Genomic DNA, 18,909 nt, shown 5'->3' with positions numbered 1-18,909 from the left:
TAGTTGCCCCAGTTGTAATAGTTCCCCCCCCCCCAACCTTTCCCATTGTGTGATAAAACAATATTGTGCTACAACACATGGGATGTGTAGTGATGCATGCTGGGTTTGTCGTGATAGAGAATCAACGCTCCTGAGTCATTCGAGGAATGGAAGCCACACAGAGAACTCATTCGATGTACGAATGTGGCACGAAGAGGAAGAGATTGTACAGGCCAACAGGAAATTCCAGGACATGGAACACACGTAAGTTATATTAAATCTCATCTGGAAAGGGGCGTGGCCTAAATTGCACCAAAAATTGTACCAACGGGTTGTCTACTCTAGAACATCCCTTTTAGTTACAAGCTTCCCTTGAAAATAGGCTTATTAGAGTTGTTGCTGGGTCCCAAACTAATTATCCTGTAATTTGGGAGGGAATCCAAGTGTTTAATTCTTTAACAGCACTTCTAGAGGAGAAATGAAGCATTACAATGGACTATTGAAGTCATTGGTCTGTCTGTATAATGCAGGACAGGACAGGTCCTCCAGGATGATTTTTGGAGCTGCTTTCCTCTCTGGTTAATTGTGCTGGAATGTTTTATCTTAACTGTATATTATAAAGGTTTTGTGGGGCAGATTTACTATTTGAAATGTATTTTTAGACACTTTCTGACACTTCTTCTGATTTGTCTGAAAAGGAGGTGTAGCGTAAATTGTGCCAAATTGCTGTGAATTGTGCCAAAATTTTGGCACAATTTTGGGCGTACACTAAGCCAACTAATAGGTGATCAAAACTTATTACAGGTCTGATAACAGGTGTAAAGATGTAATCCAGACACATATACCGAATAGACGCTTTATTAGCACATTGGACCTTCTTCGGTCTTCCGAACCGCAGCAATTCATTGTGATGTCTATACACAGGGCTCAGGATGTGCCAAGAAAACATTCCCCATCCTGTTACTCCACCTCCACCAGCCTGATCTGTTCACACCTGACAGAAAGGGTTCATTGATTCATGCTGGTTGCACCAAATTCTGACCCATTCATACCATTCTCAATATACTTCACCCTTTTGCACGAGAACCCCTACAAGGTTGACAGTGTATGAAATCCCGGTCCCTGGCTCTGGCTAGTCTGACACCGATGGCCAGGCTCGTTGGAAGTCTCTCAGACTGTTGGATTTTCGCATCTGAGGGTGTGTTTACATGTTACGGAAATGCTGTGGATTTGTTGCGGAATTTCCTTGGTGGATCTGCAGCAGAACCGCAGATTAGAGTCACAGTACAGTTCAGGTATATAGTAAAAAATATCATTTGTACCATCAGGATAAAGAATCTTCATGCCAAAATCATAGAACAAGATGCCATGATAAAGGTTCTCCATCAACGTTCTCGAAAAGATCAGGGCAAGAACGATAACTCCAGCTTACGCCCTGCACGTTCTGTGCCGTCTATAGCGGCTGTGGCTGTTGTTACTTCTGGGTCACACTCAAGACAGACATCTCTTACCACCAATCAGGCGGCAGAGGAGAAGAAGGAGGAGAAGAATCGCAAAGGAAGTCTAGGTGGGAATTTTTTTTGATTCTTCAGTTTTGTAAATAGGTTACAATTTGGTAAAAATTGACGATCACTGAGGGTTCTGATGGTGTTCTTATTAGCTTTGGAAGGCAGATATGAATGATTGCCAGGGGTTGTCTTCGATACAAGACTGAAGAATCATTAGTAAGGAAGAACAGGTAGGGGATTGGCTGGAGGAATGTTATAGTATATCTATGGGAAGTAATACCTTAGGCCAGAGGTTCCACAATGTTTTTGTACTTTGTGAGCCACATTCAACTCAAAAATGGAGGAAGGAAATTTTTAGGCTAGGGCTACAAGGCAGCTTTGGCCACAACACTTTTCACGTGGTCAGAGATCACACTGTGGCCCCGCTACAGCACATCCTAATGCAAGCCAATGTAGTCGTGCTATGACTCACAAATTGCTGTAACCAAGCCTGATTGTTTTTGTGCAATTGCTAGGCCACAACGCGATAGCAATCACCTACGTTAGAATACGATTTAGCAGGGCCACAGGATGTGTAGCACACCCAAAGTTGCCATGTAGCCTAACTGTGAAGAAACAAGAAATTGTGCACATATTTTAGTATGAAATGTGGCACTTGTATTCTGCAATCCAAATTGAAGATGTTTTGTGGCTAGGGTGTGCCTGAAATAACGTCACTTGCCAGTCCATATGGTCAGGAGTCGTAAGACAAGCCACACAGCAAGGGGACATGAACCACCTGGGCCTCCCAAGCCATTGGTTGAGGACCATTGCCTTGGGCTATATTCATATTTGTGCCATGGCTTTTTTCCACAGTGGAAGCTACAACACTGTGCCAGATCCATCAGAAGATGGACCCAAATGACATCCAGTGCATCCATTCACTCAATATGGGACGCTTTGGGGTTCCATTGATATTTCCTTTGTTTTCATGGTAAGAATAGTGTTCCATTTGTAGCGCTTTTCTTCCCATCAAACCTGAAGCCATTGGCAACAGAAGTTTCAACACAAATGAGAGCATTGCCTTAAAGTGGTGTCATTACAACAAGAAAATGGTCAAATCTGACCCATACCCTATTTGTCCATCTCGAAAAGTATATCAACTGTAAATTACCTCCATCAAAAACATTAACTGTACCGTCTACTTACCGGTGATTGTGTTCTTTCCAGGACTTCTTCAAAGCAAAGACAATCACGAAAGCCCTTCACCTTCCTTAGCACTTCCACTACCTTCATTCATGCTGCCACCACCACCTCATCCTTCAAGTCAACCCACCTTGACTGTATCTCATGCCAAAACCGGGAGTAAAGACAACAGCACCCAGACAGACAAGAGCTCCGACCTCTTTTGGCCAAACTGCTCTTCATTACCAGGTCGAGGGCGGATAAATATGACCCCATCTGGTAGTCCTCTTCTACGTCACCCCAACACCAACAAGGAGAAGTCAGGTATGTTTATGGTCTTCTCTATTTTCCCGGTAGACGTTTAAGGCATACCAATCCATCATGGTATTATTACTGTACATCTTACGGGTTTCCTTTCTTTCACAGAACATTCCCCTGTCCTCGGCAAGACTCTAGAATCGAAATTTAGAGCCGGCACTCCAAACCACAAGACTGATCTTTCCGAGCCGGACAACACGATGGAGGTGCTTATTTGAAGGCTCATTCTAAGTCAGAACTGCTTTCCATGACTTCTTAACCACATGAACTAAAATATTGTAAGACATTGCTAAGACATATTATAGACAACTGAGGGAAAAAATCAGTATCTACGACTCCTCCGGGTTATTTTTCCAGCTGGAATAGGCGGACTCTTAATAACTTTGGATAACTGTAAGATTTTGTCGATACATTCAACACCCCCCGAGTACAGAATGACTCTCCCACCTTGTAGATTACTGCATGGTATTTTATACTCTTTTTTTCTTAAACCAAGAGGAACATTTCAAGTTTCCAATGAGTGGCCATGACCCGTAAGTCTTAAAGTTTGTGGCGACGATGCAATACTTGTATCTTGTGGTAATAGGCCACAGTATTTATAATATGCACATATTGTTCTTTTTTAAATTCCTAATTTATATTGTATAGGCGGATACCATAATAGCAGAAAGGCAAAACACACACTAAAGAGTGACACATGATGCACAACCAGATCTACGAACTTAAAGCACAATCGGACGATCAGTTGAAATGTTAAATACAGACTTTGGGATTGAGAGACGTGGTGTTTCTTTCGTCGTAAGATTGTTACTAGGACGGTCATGATAGCAGGCTGACATGTCTATGCCCTCAAAATCAATTTCAAGTTGTTGAGAAACTTAAAGGGTATGTGGACCGTAAGGATCCATGTTAGAGGATTGATCTATATGCATAGTTGAGTTACTTTGTTAATGCATTACATTAGTTATGTAGTACTGATCCTCAGTTAGTCTTTATTTTGCTGCAGAGCTGTATTCACAATTCTGTAGGGTTGAGACCTGAAATCCCCCATTGTTGATTGCCTTGATCCATGCCTGTCCATTTCTGGCTCTGGTTCTTAAGGAAGAAGTTTTTTTTTTTCCAGCAGTGTTAGACAAGTGTTGTCTTGGTGTTAGACAAGTTAACAGCCCCCCTCTACATTAGAGCTCAGCTAAGCTGTTAGGGCTGTGTCTGTCAGTAATGACAATTTCCACTGATAAGCTGCAGAATTGTGAGTGCAGCTCTGAAGTATAATGCAGGTTGTAAATCACGATCAGTACAAAATCAGCAATGTATGTACAGAGTAACTCCTCTATAAGCATGGTGAGCACAGCTCTGGAGTATAATACAGGCTATAACAAAGGATCAGTACTGAACATGTAATGTATGTACACAGTGACTCCACCAGGAGAAGAATGAGTGCAGCTCTGGAGTATAATACAGGATATAACTCAAGATCAGTACAGGATAAGTATGTACACAGTGATTCAACCAGCAGAATAGGGAGTTCAGCTCTGAAAGATGTAACTCAGGATCAGTGCAGGATAAGTAATGTATGTACACAGTGACTCCACCAACTGAATAGTAAATGCAGCTCTGGAGTATAATGCAGACTATAACGCAGGAGCAGTACAGGATAAGTAATGTATGTACACAGTGACTCCACCAGCAGAATAGTGAGTGCAGCTCTGGAGTATAATACAGGATGTAACTCAGGATCAGTACAGGATAAGTATGTACACAGTGACTCCACCAGCAGAATAGTGAATTCAGCTCTGAAAGATGTAACTCAGGATCAGTGCAGGATAAGTAATGTATGTACACAGTGACTCCACCAGCAGAATAGTGAGTGCAGCTCTGCAGTATAATACAGGATGTAACTCAGGATCAGTACAGGATAAGTAATGTATGTACACAGTGACTCCACCAGCAGAATAGTGAGTGCAGCTCTGGACTATAATACATGATGTAACTCAGAATTAGTGCAGGATAAGTAATGTATGTACACAGTGACTCCACCAGCAGAATAGTGAGTGCAGCTCTGGAGTATAATACAAGATGTAACTCAGGATCAGTGCAGGATAAGTAATGTATGTACACAGTGACTCCACCAGCAGAATAGTGAGTGCAGCTCTGGAGTATACTACAGAATAAGTAATGCAATGTATTTACAAAGTTACCCAACTTTCTATGAAAATTATATTTATGTATAAACTGATGTCCAAGGCTAGACACATCTTTATCTCTTTATCATTGTATTAGGTTACCCATACACTCACAGATAGATGTGGGGCCTTATTTTCTGACATATAACTGCATTGTAGTAAGGACTGGAAAGAGAGAAGTGAAAATGTGATTTTTATAAACCTAAAAAAAAAACTGAGAATATGGAAATTCATCTATTGGTATTCAATATGGGTTAACAAATGGCGGTTGTAGAGCGAGCGACAAGGAAGGCTCCACGGTGACGTTTTGTCATAGTAACAATGCAAGTTACTATGACAACGGAGGGAAAAAGCTGCATGACATGGTTGGAATTTTCTTACAATCTTCACAAGCAACTAAATATCCTCCGGCAGGGAAAGACTTTGGCCATACTACTATCTTGGTAACCGGCTTTTTTACTACGACTGCCGACATGCCACTACAGAACCCTAATATAGAGGTGGGAAAATGTCCTTTCAAAGTCGCACTAAGCAAAGATTGCAGGCAGGGGCAAATATTTTTAATTACAAAAACATTGGGCCAATTTTTGCTAAATTGGATTGGAGCATCCGAATTTGGATTTTAGCAACAATTGTCAAAATATTGGCTTGTTGCTTTGAGTAGAAAGGACGGTGTGTGTTACCTTAGCACTGCGGCAGTTCTGGGTTTGAATCTGACCTTGATAAAGATTTGGGCCTGGGGCTAACCACTACAGGGCAGCAGTGCTAACCACTGGGCCACCGCCACTACCACCTCCAGTGTTGTTCAAGGAGGCCAAATTAGAGAACCCAATTTTTACTCCCCTTGATTTTTATGGATGTCATAACTGGGAGTCCCGATTTACAATCATTTTTTAAAATTGGGCCTGCCACTTCCGCCACTACTGATAATTCACTACATCCCACCATGGGGCCTAGTTTAAAATAGTCTATCCGAGTTACATATGAAGATGAGCAAATCAATTTGCTGGCCCGTATCATGCAACGGACACATTGTAGTTTGCTCATTTATCGCTTTCATTGGCCTGATGTGAACCCCGGGAGTAGTGCTATGGGGAGTGTTAAGTTGGAAGCCTGGGCCCAGGGGACTCATAGGCTAGGCCATATATAGAGTCCATGCTGCCCTGGATGCTTTTAGTGCTCAAACCCCTTATTGGTCAGGTTAAATCTGCTGCCCATAGACATTAGACAACTGTCAGTCCAACGTTTGTTAGGCCAACAGCGATCCCTCCCACAATTACAGCGATACCAAATTTATATATTTTTATAGGTTTTTTTTTATGTTTTTCTACTTTTGCACAATAAAAGCCGTTTTCATAGAAAAAAAAACTAACATCACCATAACTTTTTAAAATAGTTTTATTACCAGAGCTGTGCAGAGGCTTGTTTTTTGCGGGGTGAGATGTAGGTTTTATTGGTACTTTTGATCCCTTTTAATTTTCTCTTCTAGGGCTCAGTTAGACAAGCTTTTTTTTGCACATAGGTGCGCAAAAAAAAAAAATGCTCGTCTAACTGAGCCCTTAGGAGGCGAGGCGACCATAAAACAGCCATTCTTTAGCACCATTTAAAAAAAAAAAAAAATCTTTTATGGCGTTCACTATGGCGTCATAAATAACGTGAACTTTATTCTGCGTGCCAATGTGTTTACAGCGCTGCCAAAATTCTATGATTTTTCTACTTTTGAACAACAAAAAGATCTTTAATTTATTTTTTTGCATCACCATATATAGGGAGCCATTACTTTCTCATTTTCGGTTGGCAGAGCTGTGTGGCGTCTTATTTCTTGTGGGATGAGTGAACAGTTTTTAGTATTGGTATTAGTATATATATACTGTATATAGCATGAAGGGTTAAATAAGAAACGGTGCCACTTGTCGCAGCCTCTGTATGGGAAGTCAAGAGCCCAAAAGTTTGTTAAACCCTTTTGCTACCTCCCGTCCCAATATTTTCCCCTATTGTGTCATGCTCCCCCCCCCAAGACAATGGCTAGTCGTCTTCTTTCATTAGACGATTGTCCCTGCAATAATTGGTACTGTGCTTTCACAGAGGAGCAATAATCGCTTAGTGGATGGAGGCAGAGCAGGCGGGAGATCAGTTCCGGCCGCCTGCTTCCATTCTGAGTAAACAGATACAAACTTGATCGTTTGCATCTTTCCCTTCCCCTTAGGCAATAGCACTCCCTCTCTTCCCCATCTAGTAGGGATTTGGCAGGGGACAGGAGTCTGCCACTAACGCTGGGAGGGGACTAAAAAAGAGTGATGTCTGCCTTCAGCGGCCGCCCTTGTGGGACTAGACGCCCTAGGCACAGGATCTCTGGTGCCTAGTTGAAAATACAGCCAGGCTCATAGAACCAAAAGACCCCTCTGCCACATAAGAAGACACCAGTAGTGCTAGTTTGGGGAACCTGTTACAAACTTTGCTTTGGGACCCAGGAGCTTCGAGTTACGCCTCTCTGAACCCCCATGTTTAATGTTTCTAACATTTGGAGTTGTTTCAACTCTACCAGGGATTTCTGCATTTTTATTGAAATCATATTTTTGTTGTACTGAAACATTGCTGAAAAGAAGAATATTTACAACGTGTCATGGCCGCCTCTGGCTGGGCAACAATGGCGATGTGTCCACCTAAGGTTTTTAATAAAGAATCGGTCAAACAACAAGAACTTTTTGTTTTTCTGTTGTTTGACATTGTTTTTTGACCAGTTCTTTATTAAAAACCTTACGTGGACACAGGCTGTAGTAATACCGGCAACAATATAGGCTCAATGTCACATGACCATTGGCGGGCATAAAGAAAACGAGGAACAACAACAAATCTTTATTGTTCAATAATGAACACAACCATTGCTGTTATCCTGGGCAGCTGTTTTTGATCTTCGGACCTGAATATAAGTGTTATATATACAAATGTATAGGACTTCTGTATATTAGCAGGCTCCAGGACACCCGCCTCGTGGCCAAATTGCTCATTGTATAAACTGTCTTGAACTTTCGGTGCTTTTTAGAAGGAGGTAGAATATCCTTGTGCACAATATACATGTTAATATACTGTACAGTAACTCTACTGGTGGCAATATCGTTTTCGTAATAAGTTCTTTCAAGTGGGTTGTCCAGTTGCAAGCTATCCTTGCCTATCCTTAGAATAGACCATCAAGACTAGATCATGGGGATCTGCTGCCTGGGACAACTGCCAATAAGCTGTTCTCTAGGCTGATGTGCTTGTGCACTGAGATAAATTCTGCAGGCAGCAGACAGCTCCGTTTCCACTGCAAAGGCCAGACTTGGTATTGCAGATTAAGTTTTCATTGAAATGATTGCTTGTAATACTAAGGCTGCCCACTGCACAGAGAATGGAGCTATCTGCATCCTGAGAAATCAGCGCAGTGCGTGAGCATATGGGCCCAGCAAACAGCTGCTAAGCAGGGGTGCTGATCAGATCTGCTGTTAATGGCCTACTATAAGGATAGGCCAACAATAATTTGTAACTGGGCAGCCCCTTCAAGTATGTACAATACTACAGGAGTTATTTTTAATACCGATGCTGTTTCTAGTGTGTAAATGCCTGTAGAAGTATAATAACTACCATCATGATGAATACTTTCATTCTGGGAAATGTAAAGTTCCGTCCTTAGACAAGAGAAGGAGGAGGTATATTACCTGCAGTTGTTCTTCTCTGCCACATCTCTTATCTGCCAGTTCTAGGCCCTGTTTTTGGCCTTCCAAGATGGCTGTAGCAATTTTTTAACTACCTAATGCACACTACCCGCTCTTTGACCACAGTCGGTCAAGTGATCAGCACTGGCCAATCAGAAAGCAGTGCACAAAGTGCATTGTTAGTCTGAAGATTGGGTCAGCCATATTTGACAGCTGAAAACAGCACCTGGAACCAGCAGATTGGAGGAGCGGCAGAGAAAAGCAACTACAGGTAATATACTCTTCTCCCCCTCCTGTTCCAGGACAGTATTTTTTCACGAAACTGGAGGGTCACTTTAAGGAGGTTATCCAGCCTTTAAAAACATCGATGGCCTGTCCTCAGAATAGACTATAAATATGTGATCTGTGGGGTTCCACTGCTTAGTCCGCTCGCTTCAGACTCGTCCTGCGCTTCTGCTCTCGCCCTTCTTCAGCTCTTTCCCTTGCTTTATGATTGACAGATCCCTTATGATTGTCCCAAAATGTATAACTGTCCGATTGGTGGAGGTCCAATTGCTGGGACCTTCACCCGTCTCGACAGTGAGGGTCCGGTGTCTTCCCATATGAATGGAGTGGCAATTGAGCATGTACGCTGAGGCTTCTCTTCGGCTTTCCCAGTGGGGGTCCCAACACTTGGATTCTCACTGATCACTTATTCCCTATCCTGTGGGTAACGGATAAGCTCATATCATGGGACAGTCCTTTTAAATTTGTTGGGACTTTGTTGGCTCAGCTTATCAGGTATTGATTGTAAAGACTACTGTGTACAGGATATTCCATTTCATCCTTCCATCACGCAGAATCGGCAGTGGGCGGTACTTACGGTAGTAGCTGTAGCCAGTAGCTGCAGAGCACTGTTGGGGAGGGTTTTTTTGACAACCACTGCTGCCATCTCAGAATCTTTTACACGTGATAACTGACCGCTCTGCCAACAATTACGGCTCCGGTGCTTTCACAGAGTATGGATGATCGCTCACTGAATGGGAGCGGAGCTCGCAAGAGATCTCTACCGGCCGCCCGCCTCCAGAGTAAACAGGCAGTTGTTCATAGGTGAATGACTGCATGTTTACACAGGCTGATAGTCACTTGGTTTTTAGGTGGGCTAAAAAGCAAGCAACCCCAACAATGAGTGGTTGATTCCCACTGATTTGCCTTATCGGATCTCTTGTTTACACGGGACAACAGTCGCCTGACTGAGCGATTTAGTCAGTGACTATCGGTAAAGGTAGTCTTAGTTGGCAGATCATTGAGTTTGAATTTTTCCTGCCCTGCTTAGAGGGCGGACGTTAGGGCGTAACAAGTGACATCTACTGCTGTGTGTACAATGTGTGCTCGGAGGAGTTGTCAGACCTCTCTGAACATTGGTGGCTGAAGTTTTCCACCAGACTAGCTAAAATAAATCATGATCATAACTTTTCCAAGGCATTTATGGGAGGTCTGTATGTATTATCACTGATTGTTTCCATGTGATACTATTTGGGAAGGTGTGTAGGGGGGGGGGGGGTGATTGCTGTGGTTGCTGCATTTAAAACTATGATATATTAAAGGGTATTCCAGTTTTACTAAATGAAACGTAAGCCCCATTTACACGCAAAGATAATCGCTCAAAATTCACTCAAAAGATGGCTTGAATGACAGTTTAAGCCATCATTTTGCATAAGGTACTAATGGGCAGTAATGCCCATTAGTAGCTTATTAGCTTCATTTGCGTGCAAATGAGCCTCCCTTCGCTGTATGCAAATAACAGCGGGTGGTCTGTTATCTGCATACAGCTCCATTGTTCTCCCACGGGACAGCAGTTGAAAACAATGTTATCAGCGCTCCTGTGAAGAACTCAGCATGTGGTCCCTTCTATCACGAACGATGGATTTCAAGCTTACATGAAATCCATCGTTCAGCAAAAAAAGCTAGCAATGGCTGGATTTGAGTGATAATCGTTGCGTGTAAAAGGGCCCTTATTCTTTGTGTACTGAAAAGCTATCCAGTCTTTTGATATACGTAATGTATAAACGCCTTGTGGTTAAGATCTTTCCTTCTTGTCGTTGAATGGCAGCAATCATTCTTTGAGGATGAAAAATCAGTCCTCGTCATGTGATAATCACATGATGCACAGCTAAGCACATGACCAGGACTGAGTTTCATCCTGGACCAAGGAAGGTGCCCATTCAATGACTGCAAGCAGACATATTGAAAAACTTAAAAAAATTTTGTTGATATATGAATGAGTTTATCCGTGAGTGAACCAGCCCATAATATATAGCCCAGTGGATTTAGATTTGCTGACAGTGAACTAAAAACAGATCAAATTAATTTCTCAATTGTATCCCAGTGCCAGGAATAATAATCAATCCCTAAACCAATTCACTCATCCCAGTTCTTGGCTATCTAAAGACTACTCATGGATCTTGAATGCATGCAGTACTGCTTACATGTGTGGCGGGAGGGGGCCGATGCATTGCAGTCATCCTCCAGTGTCAATCATATGGCTGAAATGTATACTAGATATATGCAATTCTGTGATATGCAATCATTTTCTGCTGCCTGCAGTTGTGGGGTGATCTCAGCGCTATGGTGAGCATTGTTTGCTTTTGTATAAACCTTACGCAGTGGCTTAGAGCTTCCACCTGTGCATATTTTCTTCCCCGAACCTCTTTGGAATATATTTTTATAATGAAAGCTTTTTCTTTTGTAAAAAAATTTAAATAAATACTTATTTAAACAAATTTTCAAAGTTTTTGGTGTTTTTATTAAGTCTGATAATTAACAAATCACATCATGTCAAAAGCCATGAAAAAAGCAGCTCTCTCTGCCTCTCTCTCAGCAGGAAGTCCCAGCAATACGCAGCTGCCAATTAGGCTACTTTTACACTTGATAGAGGTTGCTCGTGCAGCTACACTCTTATGAAAGTTGTCTAAAGAAATTCTCTTTGTTGCCCATGAATCACCAGGGATCGATCAGATAGATATTCCTCGTTGCCAGTCAATAAACAGTTCTCTATTGTGGTCAGTCAGACATGATGCGTTTCGCATTGCCAAAACAATAACGACATATATACATGAACTCATACATACTGTATATAATGATATCGTTATTATTTTGGCAGCTCACCTATGCAGCTGTCATATTCACCTCCGAAACTCGTTGCATTAGGGCCATTTTACACGGAACGATGATCGTTCAAACGAGCAAACATGAATGATACTCTTCAGTGTAAATGCAGCCAATGATCGAATAACTAACTATAAATCGTTTGCTTTTCATTCACTTTATGCAGGCATAAGAACCATCGTTGGCTTGTTTGGTTTAAATACCGATTGTTCAGTCCTTCTCATTCACTTATACAGCCAATGTGAACGAATGAACCATTTCTCGTTTGAAATATATTGTGCGGTGTAAACAGACCCGAATGCCCCTTTTACACGCAAGGATTCTTGTTAGCCCTAGTGAACAAGCTGGTGCCATCATTACGATCATGTACGATCAGTGTCTAAAGTGCCGACAAGTGAATTAGCAAACGCTGATTTTTTATGCCGGCTGACACTGAACGACGAGCGAGAACCTCATGGATTCTCATTCGTTGTCGGCTGCGTTTAAACTGAACGATTAACGTTCAGTTTCGCTTGTTTGGACAATTTTCTGAACGATTGAACTGTGCAACACAATTTTTGTAACCAATAAGCAGATAGGCGGCTTATAATAACTTTAACCCTTTCCAATCCACTGTCTGACGTCTGAAGACATTATGATTTAAGGCTGTACAGCTCCGATGGTGAAAGACGTCCGTCAGGGTTCTCTTACTGTATATTGCCAGCCTCTCTGCTGTCGCAGCCTATCCAACGTGTCACCTCATGCAGTACTGGCTTTAGCCAGCAGATAGCGCTATTGTATAACGGCAGAAAAAGAGTAAGCCCCCTAGGAAAACCAGGATACAAATTGGATTGGAAAGGGTTAATGTGCTGATTTTATTCTGCCATGTAAGGTTTTCTAATTATGGGGAATAATGTAATCCAGTTGCCGTTGTATTGTATTTTTTGGAAATATGTCTATACAATTAATCCAGTCGGCTCGCCATTAACCTTGCTTAATAAAAAGAATATTACTGTTACATACCGCGTGCTGACTGAACACTATAAGGCCGCGGTAAGATGAGCGATTTTGTTTTTTTTGCGTGCCTATGTGCACAAAAAAAACATGTCTCTTAGAACCATTGGTTTCCTATGAAGTGTTCACATGTCCGTTTTTGTAGAGGCGCTAAATACTCGCACCTGCAAAAGATACGACATGCGTGCCTATAATGAGTGCTGGTAAAGTTCATTCTGCGCGTAAAGACCTCGTGTGCTGTTACAGAGGTGACAGGGGACTCCGGGAGGGTTCTGTTAATGCCAGCGGGGAGTCCGCTCATTACCGAACACTATGACAGCACTGTCGCAGTGTTCAGTGATGAGGGGTCTGCAGCGGGGACTAAAGAATTCCCTGTCACAGAGGACCATGATGCTATCCCATTCCTTTCAATGAGGCCAGCGCTGCTGCCGCCCCATTGAAAGCAATGGGATGAAGGCAACCCCTGCAGCAATGATTTTCAGGGGGGTGGCTTGAAATATAAGCCCTATCCCGAAAATCATCCCTGATTTTAAAAAAAAATGTAACTCACCTAGAAGAGCTGTCTGGATCTCTTCTCCCCATCCTCGACAGTCTTCTGTATTCTGGTGGCCGGGGATTGAAAAATCCCCACCTCCAGAAAGCGCAGCCTCTGATTGGCTGAGCGCTTTGACCAATAGGATACAGTGCTCAGCCTTTCATTGGATAAGAAAGTTATTGCGCGCAGAAGATGGCGGCAGAAAATTATTTTTTTTTAAATTAAATGTCTTTAAAAAAATAAAAGTAATACAGCAAAAAAAAAACTACGTAAGTTTGGTACCGCAGTGATTGTACTTATCCATAGAAAAAAGTTATCATGTCATTTTTGTTGCAGTTTGTGCACTGTAGAAACCAGACACACTGAAAGATAGCGGAATTTCGTGTTTTTCTTTTTATTTCACTCCACTTTTTAAAAGTTTTTTAGTACATTATATGGTTCATTAGCACCATTGAAAAATACAACTCATCCCGCAAAAAAACAAGCCCTCATACAGCGACGTCAATAGATAAATAAAGGAGTCACGATTTTTTTTGCTGCATAAACGATGGACGATCAGCTGATAGCTCAGTGTAAATAGCAGCCCTTCAGTACTGAACGGCTGCTATGTTACGTCAATGGAGAGGGGCGGGGGAGAGCAAGGAGAGAAATCTCCAGCAGCCCCACTGTGAGCCAGCGATACTGTACAGCAGCATTAGGCGGAGTAAGTGCGGGGACGAGTGTTGGGCATGGTTGGCCCGACATTCGTCCAGTCTAAATGGGCCCAAAGAAGGGGTAGTGGAATAATATCACATACACCCTTCCAGGTAAATAGTTTCCTTATTACTATCAGATTGTTCCACGTTATTGCTTTACTGTACCCGAGCTTTGGTATACATTTTTCTTCTCCTATAACAATACTCCATGTGATCACATCCCTTCTGGGTCATTGAGACGTTTTCTCCAATGTGGTTGTCCTTTGTGAACAGGGAATCTGAGCCTGTATCTACAGTGCGATTGTTCAAAGCCACTTGGGATTTTAGGTGTGGAGGTGTTCCCGATTCTGGTTATACCAGGTGAGTTTACCCATTTCAGTCTACTTAATGTCATTAAAAGGTGGTACAGAAACGCGTTAGTAGACCATTTCAGAGGTGGGTTGGAATATCGATTAGAGAGAGTTTATATGGACAAATAGAAATCCTCTCTTTTACTTTGCCTCTGCTCTCCTTTTTACTATCTTAGTCGGATAGTTGACCGGTTATGTTATGCGGTTTAGAGAAATGTCGTGATAAAGAGTTATTTTAAATGTCTTTTTAGGAAGAATTTTACATTTGTGGAGATGCCTGAGATTTACGAGCTATGAATGAGGCTTGGCAGACCTGAATGCCTGTGGTGTCAGGCAAGGCATGGGGATTAGGACATCTGTCAGTGTGAAAGATAAGAGGAAGTGTACACTAGAACACAAGTGAGGTATAGGATTTCCGAGGGCCGGCCAACTGGCACAACTAGCTGCACCTGGGATGAATAAAGTTTGGTTTTTCCGCCGCAGGTAAAAAGGAAATCATCAATGAACAGAACGCAGGACAACTTGGCGGGCTTCAGGGGGTAAATATTCATAGGAAATTGTGCGTTTTTTTGAGGCCGTTGTCACTGCCATATTCCCCGGCAGAAGATGAAGAGTTGGAGGTCCTGAGGTCCGGTCACACCAGCAACCCAGATTAGAAGCAAAGTCGGACTGGCCCACCAGTGTGGAAGAGGACTCTCTGGTGAGGAGGTCCTGCAGAAGTGAACCCTATTTAGAGAACTTTGGAGCCAATCACTTTCGACTAGGATCTATTTCCTATGGGATGAAATACTCTACGGCAGTGTTCCCCAACTTCAGTCCTCAGGGACCACCAACAGGTCATGTTTTCAGGATTTCCTCAGTATTGCACAGGTGATGTAATTATTGTCGGTGCCTCAGACATTGCCACCGGTGTTCTTACTATAGGATATCCTGAAAACATGACCTGTTGGTGGTCCCTGAGGACTGGAGTTGGGGACTTCTGCTCTACTGGACCTCTTTGCTAATACTTCCTATGTACAATGATACAAACAAAGATTACGATGACATAAAAAAAAAAAATCAAAAAAAAAAAAACGAGCGTCTACATGTTCTTTATAGTTGTATTAAAGCTCAGGACACTGAAATTTGGGCAGCGCTAATGTTTTGCTGGCAGAAGATTACGAGGATTAAAGTAAGCACTGACAGGTATTATTATAACTAATCACAAAAGGCCCATTCATCAGAAGGGATTACCGAGACCCAAGTATAACCTGTGCGGGAAAAAAGTTACACTGAAGTCACAAACCGAATTCCCTTTCTAATGTAACCAAACATTAAAAAAGAAAACTGGCGGGTATGTACAATGATTTATTATGGCGATTCCTCCTAGAGGAGGTCTCTGCCTACATGTAGGTGTAATGTCGGAGACAGACTGGTTGATGGACACGTGACGACCCTCCGATAATACTGTGGTTCTTAGACAGGGCCTCATAGTAAATGCTCCCCTACAGCGAATCATAACAAATGCACCGTGATTTTAATTTCATGTCCGCCATAATTTTGGAATTTTTTAGGGCCTTGGGACTGAATTTTTTTGTGAATTTTCCTGTGTAATCTCATATAACGACTTTAATGGAATACCAATTTTACTTTAAAGGGGTTTTTCAATTTATAGAAAAAGCGTACAGAGGGCAGGAAATGGTTAAACATGAAGTATGTTATACCGCTGTGATGCCCAGCATCGGCAGTCCTACTCCCGTCCTCACAGTCAGTCTTCTACACTGAAGAGAATGGTGACATTCAGTATACACACATAACTGTTGCAGCCAATCGCTGACCTCAGCGGTCTGGAGCATATATACCGCAGAGGCCAGTAATTACTGGTCATGTGTGTATACACTGCAGCCAATATAAACAAAGACCGATGCTGGGGAGTGGCAATGCTGGACCAGTAGGGGATCGCAGCGATAAGTCTGAGTTTGTTTAACCATTTCCTGCACTCAGTACTTTATATAAGTCGGAAAGCCCCTTTAATCCCTTAATGCTACAGGACGTACGTTTACGTCCTGCCTGGGTGGTACTTAACACAACAGGACGTAAACCAACGTCCTGTGGATGTCATGGGCTCAGAAATGAGCCTGCGCCATTCCACAGCAGGAGCTGGTTTCGCGTTGCAACAGTGGGGATCGATAAGAACACTGATCCCCCGTGTTTAACCCCTTACATGCCACGATCAATTTAGATTGTGGCATGTAAAGGGTTCGCAGAGGGAACACGCTCTCTCTGTGACATCATCGGCCCTCCACTATGCAATCCCAAAGAGACTATGGGTTGCCATGGCAACCAGACACTGGCATCCAGGTCTGAAATTGTGAGCGATAATGCATTGCAGTACAGGAGTACTTCATCAGAAACAGCGAGATACAGGTTTGCACAGGGATTGAATCAATCACAAAAACAATAACAAGAAGACGACTTGCACTTTTTGGTCATGTTGCACGCTTGTCAGAAGCTGTCCCGGCCCACGGTGCTCTAACTGCAGTCATTGCTAGGAAAATTGAGAGACGCCCCCCTGCTGGACGGCGGAGGCCTCCTGGTTGTCTGCGGCCCTCGTGGGTGAAACAGATAGGCAACGGTACCTCCTCCGACATCAACACTGAATGGAACAATGCTCTCGGTCATGGTCATTCTAGATCGGCGCTACGGACGCTCGCCGTCCAAATAAGATAACTAACTAACACTGCAATGCATTATCATAGCGATCACAGCTATTATGGTTCAAATCCCCTACAGGAGCAAAATGTAAAAAAATAATAAAAATAGTGTACAAAAACAACCTTTTTTGGCACACTTTTGCCTTCTTTGTATAAAATTTTAAAAAGAAAAAAACCCACATTCGGTATCATTGTATCGGTTACGACCTGTACAATAAAGTAAACACACTATTTATCCTGCACGGCAAAAACTGTAAAAAGAACTAAACTAAAGAAACAGAAGCAAAATGCTTATTCTTTTTTCTTTTTGCCTACCAAAAGTGATTACAAAAGCCCTATGTAACCCAAAATGGTTCATGGAAAAATACAAAAAGTGAATGCAAAGATGTAAAAAAAACTACCATTTACAAAAAGTGGTTTAGAGTTGTTTTTTGTGCAAAAGTGGAAAAACCTAAAAAACAAATATTGGTATTGTCGTAATCGTACTGACCCGCAGAAAAAAATTTATGCTGCATGATTAAAACTTGGAAACAAAACAAACACAATGACACGGTTGATGCGTTTCCTGTGCCTGCCCTTCAAAAAAAAAAAAACTCATAAAAGGTATACAATATATTATATGTACCCAATGAGGGCAAAAAAACAAGCCCTCATACGGCCATGCTGACGGAAAAATAAAAATGTTCTGGTTTTTGAAAAGTGGACATGAAAATACCCCAAAAATCTTCACTTTCTTAATTGGTAAGGTAGAGAGATGTTTGGGCAATGCCCCCTTATAAGAATATGGAAATACCTCTTTACGATTATTACATATTGAAATCACACTTGGCCAGCCTGGCATCTGGGGAAAGTCGCGAGGCACATTGCATCTTCAGCCGGTCCCACCAAAAACCTCGGGTTTCGCAGATGTTCATGTAGTATGATGACCGACTTTCACCTATAATACTATTACAGAACAATAGAGATCCCCGCAGTCTCCTGTGGTAACCTATATATTCACTGCACCTAACTTTTAGTAAGGCTACATTCAACTCTGAGGCGGGGATTCCGTTGACCCACTCCGTCAAGGGGAATCCCCTGGCCAAACGAGTCCGTCTTATGACAGAACCGAACGGACCTCATTGACTACAATGGGGTCCGTTCAGTTCTGCTCAGCTGCCCGGGATTTTACCGTCAGAAAAAGCTCTGCATGCTTCTGTTATTTTGTACCGGATCTACAATGGGAACTCGAACCGGAGGTTCCAGTGCAGACATTAAACCACCCTAAAACAATAAACACACTCAGCCTTGATGGTAGACTGGGTGTCAGGCAGTAACAACTTGAGGCTTTGCCGGATAATATAGGATCCACCATTCACAATAGATGATGGTCACAACTCACCTCCTCCCCCTCCCAGCACAATGACCTCTGCAGAGGTCACAGAGCATGCCTAGAACAGTCTCCTATAGAAATCAATGGGTCAGCTGCTGTCCACTGTGTGAATGGCCGATGAGACTGCTGTAAAGCATATGTGTAAACGCTGTAGTAAAGCATAGGCAAGATGGCCACCCCCATAATCGTGTACAGAAAATAGAATTTAAAAAATCTACAGTCAAAAAATAAAAAATAGATTAGAAATATGTATAATGTTTCACTGTCTGGTTTTAATTCG

General features: G+C 42.4%; 1 protein-coding gene across 4 annotated transcripts in view; it reads left to right on the top strand.

Moving 5' to 3' along the window:
- AMOTL1 (angiomotin like 1) overlaps positions 1 to 11,606 on the top strand; it is a 132,876-nt gene extending 121,270 nt beyond the window's left edge. For all 4 annotated transcript variants that reach the window (XM_066586797.1, XM_066586788.1, XM_066586779.1 and 1 more), the window contains 4 exons: positions 118 to 243; positions 1,308 to 1,546; positions 2,697 to 2,975; positions 3,078 to 11,606. In XM_066586797.1, the coding sequence (XP_066442894.1) occupies positions 118 to 243; positions 1,308 to 1,546; positions 2,697 to 2,975; positions 3,078 to 3,187 (754 nt within the window). In that variant the 3' untranslated portion in view covers positions 3,188 to 11,606. The remainder of the gene's footprint in view (positions 1 to 117; positions 244 to 1,307; positions 1,547 to 2,696; positions 2,976 to 3,077) is intronic.
- Positions 11,607 to 18,909: the final 7,303 nt, after the last annotated feature.

This window comes from Eleutherodactylus coqui, chromosome 1, assembly GCF_035609145.1.
Source record: "Eleutherodactylus coqui strain aEleCoq1 chromosome 1, aEleCoq1.hap1, whole genome shotgun sequence".
NCBI classification, from domain to species: domain Eukaryota; kingdom Metazoa; phylum Chordata; class Amphibia; order Anura; family Eleutherodactylidae; genus Eleutherodactylus; species Eleutherodactylus coqui.
This window is presented reverse-complemented; position numbering and strand designations above follow the sequence as displayed.